Genomic DNA, 12,499 nt, shown 5'->3' with positions numbered 1-12,499 from the left:
GGTAAAACGGGCGCACTCTTACTCATACGAGTAAAGACCCAAAATCATTCCCGCCCACTCCTTGGTGGAGCCTGTGACAAAACCGCAGCCCCAGAGTGCTCTAAGGCTAAAGAAGAACGTCCAGAGGGGCCAAATGACGATGCAGTTGGGTTCCTATGGTGGGGGTATCTGAACCATAATCGCGGCGCTAATTCTTAGCTCGCTGCCGAGTTAATGGTATCCGTCGAGGGATAAAACCACTGGAAAAAGGAAATACCGGCCGATACAGAATCAAAATCAGACATGACGGCATGCATAAGAATCAACTCAGATGCGGTGCATTTGCTGCCGACCTCACAGTTGGCAAAAGCACCTCCTCATATCGAAAACAGATATCCACTGAATGCAGACCACCCTATTGTTTACTTCTTTGTCGAGAAGTGTTTCAGGACATAACACTTTCTCCCGACAGTGCTACTGCCCGTACAGTGAAGAACATCTCCATCGCGGGAGCTCATTTCCCGCTGTTCGGGCTGCTTATTGCTACGGAGATGCCAAAAGTCGTTAATATCCCGCCCTGCCGGCCGTGACAGCGTATCGTTGACAGGTCGAATGTGCTGTGGTCAAAGCGTGCGGAACCGTGACGAGAGCAGACACCAGAGTTTTTATAACATCAGCTCGCGAGAGGACAAGATGTAGCCACTATTCCGACTCTCTACAGCACATGTATAATTCTACAGAAACACCAGGCATTCTCTTTGCTATAGATTGGTCTATCAAATGCCGATCAAGGTAGGAGTATCCATCGTTTGACCTCCTTGACATCCTTAGAACCTTTCCCTAGATTGAGTCCTCGGCAACACCAACGTCGACTTGCGTCAGTGGCTCACTCGATTTACTTCACCGATCCTTTCGCAAGGGCCAAACTTCTGTGACGCTAGGTATAAACGACTCCCAGAGACTTTTCATTTAATTTCTATGCTCACAACTGGTGACTGGTGACGGAATCAATATCCACCTGCCGTTCAATTCAAGCCCTTTACTCTTTAGAATCTGTGCTTCCACGGTCCGTGATTATACTCAATAACTACACCTCGTCATCAATTTATGCCTAGAGCACGGAGTAGTCAATTGCCCACTCTGCTGCCAAAAAGTCTCCGAGTCAAATCGCGGGTTGACCAGCGGTAAGCCTGAAGGATCCGCTTATCGGAGCGGCGTGTCCACACTCCCTCAGGTTCTGCTGAGATCTTATCCAGTGCCGATTGTCCAGCACGAAGTACGGAGTACGGAGTACTGTGCACACAGTTAGACAAGCCCCCCTTCCTCATACTAGTTCTCTCACCTCAACCCCTAAGCAACAGCAATTGAAATGGAGAGTGATAAGACAATTCATCCTGTCAGAAGATTACAGTGCCTGTACGGAGTACCCCTCAATACATTCCCAACAGATCCCACGCCCAGAGCACCCGGGGCCAAGTCTCCGACAATGCAAACAAGTAACAGTAGATCACCGTGTTCCTGCATCTGAACCACATTACCATCCCCTCCCCTCCCCAGAGAGAACAAAAAAAAGACCCGGCCAGATCCCAATCCGAAGGAAGGAACAGGTGAGACATTCCGTCTTACTAATCTTTCTTGTCCACCGTAAGAGAGGGGAAAAGGAACGGACGGAAGGGAGGGACTGGAGAGAGGAATGAGAACACAACAAAAGAATCGCTGCAACCCGGCCGAGACGGTGTACCCTAGACTACGGGAGCGCAGCACGGTGGTGCCGGTGGTCTCTTCCCAATCTCACATTTCACTTTACCACCTTGCATTGCTTTCGTCGTGGGAGAGACAGTCGGAAATTATTCCATCCGCCACAAACCCCCACTCATTGGGTCGGGTAATTTTTATTGTTGGATTGTTCACGAAGGGGAAGGGAAGGGGACAACCAAAAAAAAAAAAAAAAAAAATATGCCAAACCAAATTAGCATTCAGGAACGACACGCGGGAAAGTCTCCCAGGACCATGGTACGGAGCTTTTTATTTGATCAATCGGTTGTTAAGGTACTATCCGAGCATTTTTCTTTCGCGAAGCCCCCGGCCGGGCTCTTCCTTTCTGTCCGCGCGCGCGATCAAATCTGATTCATCCCCCAGGCTCATGCATGTAATCCATCACTTTGAGAAATACTCCGCACGTACCCATTGAAAAGGAACTTACATGAGCGATGAATAGATTTCAATTTGCGAGAACCATGAACGATGTTACAGTACACTTTGGTAGTTACTTGCCTCTCGGCCGCTAGTAGAATTCCATCTCGATTCATGTACTGTACTTTACACCAATGAAAGTCACACTCGCACCCAGCGCGATCATCGTTGATGATAGGCGGAGTAATTCTATCTTTTGGTTTTCAATCACTAAAATCAAACTGTGGGCCATTTCTACAATTGAGATACCTAGTTGAGAAAACCGATACAAAGGGCAGAACTGCTGTTGCCCATCCCTCTTTCACTTTCCATCACAGATCTGCTAGCTCTGTACTACAGAGGTCGGCAAGGGTACAGTACTGCACGGGTGTAGAACAGTCAACCTTCTTTGCTTTGGTCCTCTTGCTCACCCCCCAGCCGTTGCATGGGGTGGGATCTGTCTCTGGAGAGTAGTATCCTATGACAACACGCTCCAAGTTAGTTACTTCCAGCTGCAGCCCGATATGCGGGAAGGGTTTGGCGGTGACCATGCCGTTGAGATGTATATGTACTGTGTGGCGAAGAAGTGTCTAATTATGTGCGTGCATACTGCATCGTGAAAACGAGGGTCCTGCTTATAGAATAGGTATGGGGTCTCAATGTCATTTTATTTTCCTGTGTGGGGGGACTGTACTGTACTGTATACCTTGCTTCACTGATAGGAGTTGTTGGGGAAGAAGGGGGTGGGAGGAGGGGAGGACAGCAGGACCGGCAGTTCAACGGGCTGATCTTCGCAGGGAATAGGGAAATCGGGGGTTGTTTGCTGCCCTGTGCAGGGACCCCTTCTCGGGCTAATCATCGAGCATGCGCCCAAATGTAGGGCAGAGGTTATTGTGCTAGGCTTACTTACAGCTGCAGATCACTTCGTACAGTACGTATGAGTACTGTGATTCATTCTCCTTAGGATTCTACGAGTATCAGAGTTTGGCTGGTTGTTCTATACCCTCTGAGAGTAGTACAGTACAATATAGGTACTTCTCAATCTGATAACCGCTAGTCTTGCAGTATATGTGCAATACCAACTGCGTGTCCATTCACGCCCCTCATCAACTTTGAAGTCTTTCATCTTCCGTCCTCCAACGGCTGATCAACAATCCCCACTACCTGGAATCACATGAGATCTACTGTGGCGATTCAACAGAATCCCGACTACAGTGGCTCAGAGCACAGGCAACAACAAAACAGCCTCTCCCCAAAACACCCATCAGCGTTAATGTGTATGCCTGGGTTGACTTACCACCCAAAAAGCCCACTTTCGTACTCAGCCACTTGCAAAAGATACACATACTGAATGATACACAGTACTCATACCTAGGATGCCGATCATTCCTCGCCCCGTTGGAAGCGAGAGGATTCGCCTCCCTCCTCAGCCACAAACCCGCCACGTGAGCTATCCATCATTCCACACAATCAGCGCCAAATGTTATACTTCATTTAATAGTGTATGGGGGGCTTCCCCGTCGTGCAGGGCGCAGACAACCCAACAACCCTCAGACATCTAGTCTATTCTGGACTTGCCCGATGATCGGCACAGGATCGGTACGGTAGCCCGCTTTTGCCTGATTGATGCAGTATCTGAAAATGATACGTGTGGATTAGGACTGTAGCCCTGGTACGTGCGGGGCTAGATATGGCAGACAGTCTCGTTGTTCGAATAGCCAGAGTTAACGAGCGATGGATTGGCATCCAGAGTCAGGCTAAGCTTAAATTTCCGGAATGGGTTGTAAGGGACCACGTTGGATGGTGCGCTGGCAGCTGTTCGGCACCAACATAAGAAGGGTGGTTGCTTGTGCCCTGTAGCCATGACTATAAGATGCTCCGATAAACTGCCTGCCGGGGATGCTTCACGTGTTAGTCTGGTTGTGTAGCTGAATTCTTTGCACATTTTATTATATGGACAACCACCACACCATCGACCACTGCGACGCTAAAACCAGAATTAGAACAGCCCTCGGAAAACGTTCAAGCATCGGACGCCACGTCTTGGAGTTGAGCGCCTTTCCCGACAGCATGCATACCTACTGGCTAGGCATCTTTAACGCGGCTGGATCCATATTCCTCGTCCGCCACAGAGCATCGTTTTCATCTTCTGGCACACAGAGCGAAAGAAGTTCGCACAGCGTCGAGACACCCCCCAAGCCAAAAGGCCACTCCAAACTCACGCCAATCAATAGATAAGATAAAACCCCAAAGAGTTAACCCCAACCAATGACGTCAACATCATTTGCGGTAGTCAAATACTTTGCCCACTTCGATATCCACACAACCCTCAACCGACATGAATCAACACTGTTGGCACCAGCAAAGTAGCTACTGAAGACGCGCAGATATCCAAAATATTCCAATCAAAACGAACTTGCCCCCCTCCCCAAGTGGGAAGAAAAAGAAAATCCAGTCAAGAACAGTAGATTCTCCGAATTTAGATGACCCAGAGTCTTCATGGAGATGCCCCGGACCTCCCAATGCATCGCGGCGATATGGAGCTACCGGGTACATCGCTTTCGCAATCTATTTGGCTCCCCCTCGAGAACGCGATATCGACGACTCACGTGGCGGCTTAGGAACCGCTTTATAGACCACGAGTCGTGCGTCTCGTTCTTTTTACTAGCAGTAGCAGTAAGAGTAGCAGCAGTAGCGTTCCCAGAATGGGAGCTCAGAACGAAAGAAGAGGACGACCCTTGCACTAGCCATCGGGTTTCATCTCTTGGTTCGTCCTGTCGGAAAGATGTGCTAGTGGAGGTTGTGGTGGTGGCTGTTGCCATTGACGCTGTGCCTCTTTGTCTGACTGGATTCTGGCAATGTTGACGGGGACAATGGTGGATTGGTTTTGAACAATGTTGGCAACGGGGCGATGCCTTCCTTTTTTTTTTTTTTTTTTTCCTTTTGGCACTAGCGAGTCTTCAGAGGGAAATAGGTTTGCTTCTGCCAGGATAGTAGATAGGTTTGATCTAATTCAGTTATTTTAGGTGGAGAGTCGTCTGTGCTGTTACTCGGACCGAAACTGCTTTGATGTGAAGCTGGGTCCGGAATTGTACTCAAAGGCAACAACGAAGTATTCAATGGTGGCTGGTGGGCGGCGGCGGAGGGCTTGGATGAATGGACCGGCCAGGTGCGCAATTATTGTTGGTTGGTGTTTAGCTGAGTGTTCAAGTGAGGTTTGGATGGAAGCAGTCTTCATTAGAGCGATCAAAGAGAGGTTCGAAACCTGTCTCAAGCGGTTATTGGATTTGTTCGCAATAGGATGGATTGCTTATTGCTTACCGCAAATTCAATAGGTCGCGGAGATACTGGGCGCAGCTACGGGATAACTCCGGTTTGCTGTTTAAACTCAGATGAGGGTGTGAATATTATGGTATGTAATTGTAAGTTGTGTCGCTGTAGGCCGACGGTCACATTGATCCATTGATCATTGGTGTCTTGGCGGGATATAATGGATCGAATTTACATGTTAACTCAGTATGTACTCTGGATTAACTTCGGAACCCTCGGAGGGAGGGCACAACAAGCGGGACAGAAATAGAGAACCAAACCACGGTTCGAGGATGGGGACCTTCGCCCATGGTTTAATGAGGGACGCACGTGTTCGCCCCATCCGCTATTGTTGCTGTCCAGTACGAACCACTGGTGGAGATTTAAATCGATGTTCTAGAAGACTGCCTACCGTACCGCGTACTAAGTTACTGACATGTACAGTATCGTAGCTGCGACTGGAGCGAGCCTGCTCATACAGTACTGTCACTAGGTACCCGTGATCTCATAGCTGTAGTAGTCATATGATGTGGCCATGCAATATCCCACTCATTCTGACCGGGCGCTTTTTCCACCGGTCCACTGTATCTATATGGTAGTAGTTATGAAAGATGTAAGTGACGTTTGAAATCACTGGGTCCATCGGCTGACGTGGAATAGGTCCCCGCCAGCTTTGACTAGCTGAGGGCGTGATATCTCAGGCAAGGGCTCTTAGCTGCCACCAAGTACGGTCATTGACAAGCACAGCCCTCTAGCTCAAGGCAGCTCTCTGACCTCATGCTGTCCATTCAATTTGTCGCCACTGATTGGAATGAGGGGGTGGTGCTGGCAGGCACCCATTCATGCTTGATAGTCCATCAAGATCTGATAAGGGCAGCGACAACATTACAACTTTGTATTTCCACCTCCTGTTCAGCCAGGCAGAAGTTACCTGTACTCTTGACTCTCTATCCCGCTAACATACTGGTAAGTTCATAGGAAACTGCTGATGCATTGCTTGTTCAATATATAGACCTTCAATCAAGCCGAAAGATGCCAAACAATAACTTAGACCAGATACAGTTCACTATACAGGCTGTTATACTGCACCAATTCAGGAGCCTTGGAGGGTTATATGAGAACCTGTAGTATGTACTTGACCTACGGTAGTTGGATCTACGGCCAAAAGGTGGGGATGGCTTGCTAGATCAGGCCAATTGTGGGATGAGGTCTCTCGTATGTCCATCTCGTCTGCATGCTAATGAAGGCATGTATATCTGAGTCTCGCCTCGTTCACATACGAGCCACGGATAGTCCTGTTCTTGAAGTCGCCCCAGTAAAGAGACCTTTCATACTCTTGCTCGCTACATGACAATCTAGTCGTACAACCCACAAGCCAACCCACCGCATCAGCCCAATCTCATCCTCCTATCCTTGATTACATTCGGGACCATCCATCCCCAACCATGCATTACCATCCGGCCACAGCAGTACAGGGCACATCAACCCCTCCCCACAGCCCATGTTTCGATGTACATGTACAGTACTCGACCCATTCTTCCTTCTAATCCAAGCCAGCCCCAAAAAGTGAAAGCAAAACAACCACAGACCCAGAGCAATACGTCCAGCACAACCACCCAACACAACGAAGCTCAAATCCAAACCTATTTCCATTCTGCACCTCCAGGCACAATCTGGTACTCACTGCCAACCTTTCTCCCCCACCCATCCCCTCTCCACGACCCTCAAAACGACAATCCCATTGTCCAGCCTGTAGTCAAATTCCAAACCCGCCCATAGATATTCCCGTATCCGCAGCCCGAGACGGAGACCGACATAGCAGGATGAACGAGTCGGCAAAGAAGAGAGTTCTATCCCCTTTCCCCCCCGCCTTCACCGCAACAATACAGTAAGGCAAAGGGTTCGAGCAGCAATCAATGCCTCTCATTCCAGGCCAGAACTCTCTACTCCCTCTTCCTCCCTCGCTTGGGCCTGGATGTAGATGTTGTGGCTGCCTGTCTGTGTGTTGCGGGGCATGGTAGATGGAACAGGTACAACCTGGTAGTGGCACTTTTATCGTTGGGTTGGGAATTCGAATCACGCTGGGTGGGGTTGAGAAGTGGAATGGTCTGTCAGGGGTTTTCTGGGCTATCGGTTGTGGCGGGAGGTGGGATTTTGGTACAGTCTGGAGGTGGGCTTGTTATCGGTTGCTGATGGTGGTATGTTGGTTTCACTTTGAGAGCAGAGCTGTCTTGATAGTGGATTGGTTCCTCTGCGGATGGCGCGGGTGTTGTGGGGGATGGTTTGTTGGGGCTGTACAGTGCGATGTACATTTGGGTGAGGTTATTGGGGAATCTGGTACTGATGATCCCATGGTTGTGTGCAATGGTTTTCGAGTTGGAGACCCGATGATTGGATGTGTGCTTTTGGGCGGTTACCTGGTTTGAGATGGATGGGGATTAATTTGGAAGGAAAGGGGGGGTAAACTTCCTAAGCGGGAGGCAGGTTGTCGATATGAATGGTATGCTGATTCGTGAGGATAGTTCTGATCAGGGTGTAGCAATATCCGCAGTTTGTTTCTTGCTCTTTCATCCTTAGCGTTGAGCTAGGTGCGTGTCAAAATGCTGCCTTGCAAGCTCGTAGGGGTGCCATGTCTTCAAGCAAGATAATCAACTCACTCTGAGGAATCACCATGGAACAAAGGGGCGATGCGACAGCAGCTTCTAATCTCAGATGAGCAACCAGATCATGCGCGTCCACATCACACTACAGAAGAAAAACACAGCAGTACAATGTAGTCACAAATCTATTGTACTTTTTTGTCTGATTAGAAACAACGAGGCACACCATCATTCCAAGCCGACAAACGCCTTGAGCGTTGGGATATATCATGACCTTAGAACGCCAAAATCCGCTTCATTCAACTGATACCACAAGCTGCAACTCCCTCCACCTCTCTTGATCGGGCACGGGAAGCATAAACTAAAACCAGATCTTAATCAACTCCTCACTCACCGCACTTGGCGTCAAGACGCCGCTGTCTGTGATCAGTGCGGATATCAGATGGGGAGGGGTGTAGTCAACAACGTCCGAGCTATCTGGCGACTTGACGTTGGGCGTGGGCTGTGCTTGTTGCTGCTGCTGCGTGGCTTCGTCGGCGACATCTTCCTCGGTCTTGAAGTCGATCACGCGCTGCTCGATGGGCAGGTCGTACTGTCCAAGCGGGTAGAGACGGACGAACTTGTGGCTCTCCGCCACAACGTAGAAAGGCTTGCCCATGGCCTTGGCCAGCAGACCGATCTGGTAGGTGCCCATTCTCGACACGATTCCGCCGTTCTCCACCACACCCTCCGCACCGACAATGACCACGTCGGCCTTGCCAAGCGAGTACGCGACGGCGGACTCCGGGATCGTGGCCACCGGGACGCCCTTCTCACGCAGCGCGCGGACCGTCTCCATACCCTCGGGCTCCGCGGACGAGCCCTCGACATCGCCCTTGGCCGGGGACAGCACGTAGATCACCCGGAATCGAACGGCGGACGGGCCGCCCTTCTCACCGGCAGCCTGCTGCAGCAGCGAGGCCACGACTCTGGAGCCACCGTTCGTCAGGACCGTGCTTCCGTCCCGGACGAAGCCTCTTCCGAACGCCGCAATCTTGTCTCGGCTTTCCTTCGCACGTCTGATGAACAGCCGGCCGTTGGACAGCAGGTGCGCCCTGATAGCGTTGAAGTCCCCGGCGGGTCCAAGCTGACCGGGTCTCTGTAGCGTAGTGATCAGGTATCGCTGGAAGAGATCGGTTCCAGCGGAGAGGCCAATGGGGTTCGGGATCGACTGTTTTAAGTGTGCGGTGGATTTCTCCAGCAGATCGAGCGTCTCTGATATCGTCGAGGAAGGGGAGTGTGTGAGGAGGAGCACCAAGGCCTCGATAGCGGCGATAGGCATGGTCAAATCTGGATCGGAGCGGAGCAGCTCATTGTACGTCGCGACAATGCTGGCGGTTGTTAGCAATTTCCTAAGGCCGCATGGGCTTTCCACGGCGTCAGGTTCGACCACTTACTCGAACGGCTTCGCCGAGGTGGAAGTGGCGGCTGCCATGGTGACTGATGATGCGCTGAGCAGCTCTGGAGGAATGATGGAACGAAAAGTCCGTAGGAAGCTGTCGTGCAGCAATTATCCGTAACAATTATTGTCCCATGGTCGCTTCGCCGCAGAGTCATCGAAAAAGGGAAGCGTGGAGTAAGTTTGCATCGTTTGTATACAGTGCCCCTCCTCTGGTGCGCTAGTCCGCTTCCGGTTGCCATGCGAGGCCCTTCACTGTAAACAATCAATCATAACATCCGGTCGAAACACGAGAACCACGTTTGCACCACATCTTCTCCGACGAACAATCTCGGCGTCGTCTCGTGGAGAGGGCTTTTCTGCAATATGTCGTACGGTCATCGAATGAGCCAACAGTTCCACGGCTCCCAGCAGCACCACAATAGAGGCGGCCGCAAGAAAGAAGATGAAAACGATGCTCTAATGCGACTGGTGAGTGCATCTCACAAATCTGCGCACTCGTCTGCGACTTCGTGCCCTCTGACATTCTCAGTAGCCAGACAAAGAGATTGCAGGATGTATCAACGACATCGGCATACCCTTCACTGCCGCCGACCTGATCAAACCGAACCCGCAGCAGATTCAGATGGTCTTCGAGTGGTTTGCGGAACTCCTGATGAACAACACCCGCGAAACGGTGGAACCAGCAATGCGCGCGGCAGCAGATGATGTTTGTGGCGATTATCCGGATATCGTGCCCACGGATACACGCAACTTGATGGGATTTTTCACCGGTCTGCGGCGGTTGATGATGGAGGTATTTCGCCAACTTACCGATCTCACGCCCCCCCCCCCCCCCCTCTCGGTTGTGACTACTGACTGACTGTTGTAACTGCCAACCAGTGCGGTGTCAATGATTTTACTTTTACCGACCTGACCAAGCCGACGCACGACCGTCTCGTCAAGATCTTTTCCTATCTCATCAATTTCGTGCGCTTCCGCGAGTCGCAAACCCCCGTGATCGACGAGCATTTCAACAAGGCGGAGAAGACGAAAGCACGCATCGACACCCTCTACGGTGAGAATCAGGAGATGGAACAGCGCCTTGAGGAGATGCGCCGGACTCTGAAAGCCAACGAGGCCCAGGTCAAGGAGAAAGTCCGGAGGAACGATGAATTGAAAGCACGGCTCCTCGAGTTGAGACGAAACCAGGAGCGAGTGGCGGAGACACTGGAGCGTGTCAAGGCGGACAAGGCCAGACGACAGGCACAGCTCGAAGAGAAGACAGAAAGGGTGGTGCGCACCCGACAGGAGGTCGAGAAACTACGACCTTACGTGATGGACAGTCCCGCCTCGCTTCAGTCATCCCTGGCTGAACTGTCTGAGAATCTGTATCGTGAGAAGGCTCAGATTGATGCCATGGAGAAGCGGGCAAGAGCTTTGCAAACCTCGTCCGATACGTTCACTGTTGTCAGCAATGATGTACAGGCATGCGTGAAGCTCCTGGAAGATATCTCCGTTGAGCTTCAGAAAGAGGAGGAAGAAGAGTCTAGAGCTTCTAGAAACAAAGAAGCTATTTCGGAGAGAGGTAACAATGTAAGGGAAGTGGAGCAGACAGAGAAACTACTGCAGCGACAATTGACGCGGTGGAATGAGAGAATCGAGGCTCTGCGGAAGAACGCGCAAGAGAAGGCCGAGGCAGCCCAAGCCCGCATGGAAGAGCTGCGGGAAATCCAGAAACAACTTCGTGAGGAGCGAGCAGACAAGCAGCGCGACATGGAGCGTCGAAGAATCCGCATCGAACAGACCGAGAAGAAGGTCAGTTATCACCTCTAACTGTCACCGAGCTTAACTAACCGTTATCTAGATGGCCGATCTCAAAGAGAACATTGAAAGCGAGATTCAAGGCGCTCATGACGAATACCTGAAGCTAGAGTCGCATATCAAACTTTACATCACTGATATGGAGAAATGTTTATGATCTGAGGCAATTCTGTCTGGGGCGCGATTTCGGGAGTTTATGGATTGGTTCTAGGATACCCGTATGATTCAAGTATTGCATTGTGGGAGTCTTTCATTACTGAGTGTTATTGAATATCTCTGTCCTCATCTATCTCAGTATGTGTTTGAGTATTACCCTGTGCATCGTCCATGGTGCCTGCAGTGGTATAGGCTTTCTCAATGAACTCGAACCAGCGTTCTGCGACTCGTTTCACGGGTACAGTTCGTCGAAAGAGGGCGTTCTCCTCTGAGACACGCACAGTACTATTCAGCATGGGCACCTGTGCATTCCACGGTGAGACTTCAGGGTTCGTTGAGTCTTGGCATTCGCAGAGCACAAGGTCCATATCTGCTTTGGAGGAGGTTTCTGCCAGAGCTGCAAAGGTTCTGGACAGGCCCTGCGCGGAGAATTCCGTTGTTGGGAAATGGAGGGATAAAGAGTCAAGGACTGCTAATAGAGGCCGTGCTTCGGTCTGCCCGTGTATTTCCTTCTTATTCTGATGCTGGACCCGTTGAGACCCTACTACAGACAAACACGCGCGCAGATTCTCCAGGGTTGGGCAGAATAGTACTCTAACCCGGGTGGATCTAGACAGCAGTCCTATGGTTTTATCGTAGATGTGATGGTGCCTAGCGGCTTCTCCCCTGGCTGGATGAGTAGCAGCGAGCATTCGGGTCAAAAATTGATCCCTGGTCGAGCATACAATCAGGGTTGTTGAGAAAGAGTCATGTTGTATAATTGATTGTAGGAACTCGGGAGTAGAGCCGGTAGAATATATTTGTCTGGTCGAGCCCATGGCTGGGTTGACTGCTCTGCAAATGCAGCCACTTGGACGAGGGCTTTTTTTCCGCTTTTCTAGCACATGAGAGCTGAAGAGGCTATTTTCGCGGCCATACCACTGTTGCAATCGGCGAGTCAGACACCGATAGATGTCAAGCTGGGACGTTAGGGAGGAGGATGAAGACCGGAATGAGGTACGGGGTACTGTACTTACTGTACGTGCGCGGGAAAGCTTGAAGG

The 12,499-nt window shown here is 50.7% G+C and overlaps 4 protein-coding genes across 4 annotated transcripts; 2 read left to right on the top strand and 2 right to left on the bottom strand.

Annotated features, from left to right (window-relative positions):
- The first annotated feature begins 1,489 nt into the window (after positions 1 to 1,489).
- Positions 1,490 to 2,297, top strand: BO86DRAFT_111938 (uncharacterized protein). The gene has a single exon (XM_025665938.1). It carries the CDS (start codon positions 1,673 to 1,675, stop codon positions 2,168 to 2,170), a length of 498 nt encoding a protein of 165 aa, XP_025532402.1. The 5' UTR covers positions 1,490 to 1,672; the 3' UTR covers positions 2,171 to 2,297.
- Positions 2,298 to 8,232: 5,935 nt separating this feature from the next.
- Positions 8,233 to 9,641, bottom strand: BO86DRAFT_385345 (translation initiation factor eIF2B subunit alpha). The gene is made up of 2 exons (XM_025671087.1): positions 9,497 to 9,641; positions 8,233 to 9,430 (listed from the first exon to the last, which is right to left on the bottom strand). The coding sequence occupies exons 1-2, from the start codon at positions 9,532 to 9,534 to the stop codon at positions 8,422 to 8,424; spliced, it is 1,047 nt and encodes a 348-aa protein (XP_025532401.1). The 5' UTR covers positions 9,535 to 9,641; the 3' UTR covers positions 8,233 to 8,421.
- A 129-nt stretch (positions 9,642 to 9,770) lies between these two features.
- On the top strand, positions 9,771 to 11,845 carry nuf2 (kinetochore-associated Ndc80 complex subunit NUF2). Its single transcript, XM_025668680.1, has 4 exons — positions 9,771 to 9,969; positions 10,034 to 10,294; positions 10,381 to 11,295; positions 11,345 to 11,845. The coding sequence occupies exons 1-4, from the start codon at positions 9,865 to 9,867 to the stop codon at positions 11,456 to 11,458; spliced, it is 1,395 nt and encodes a 464-aa protein (XP_025532400.1). The 5' UTR covers positions 9,771 to 9,864; the 3' UTR covers positions 11,459 to 11,845.
- Positions 11,512 to 12,447, bottom strand: BO86DRAFT_111857 (uncharacterized protein). Its single transcript, XM_025665937.1, has one exon. The coding sequence runs from the start codon at positions 12,273 to 12,275 to the stop codon at positions 11,565 to 11,567; it is 711 nt and encodes a 236-aa protein (XP_025532399.1). The 5' UTR covers positions 12,276 to 12,447; the 3' UTR covers positions 11,512 to 11,564.
- Positions 12,448 to 12,499: the final 52 nt, after the last annotated feature.

Source organism: Aspergillus japonicus (assembly GCF_003184785.1).
Source record: "Aspergillus japonicus CBS 114.51 unplaced genomic scaffold BO86scaffold_3, whole genome shotgun sequence".
In the NCBI taxonomy this organism is placed as follows: Eukaryota; Fungi; Ascomycota; class Eurotiomycetes; order Eurotiales; family Aspergillaceae; genus Aspergillus; species Aspergillus japonicus.
The sequence above is the reverse complement of the archived record's forward strand: the minus strand, read 5'-3'. Positions and strand labels throughout refer to the sequence as shown.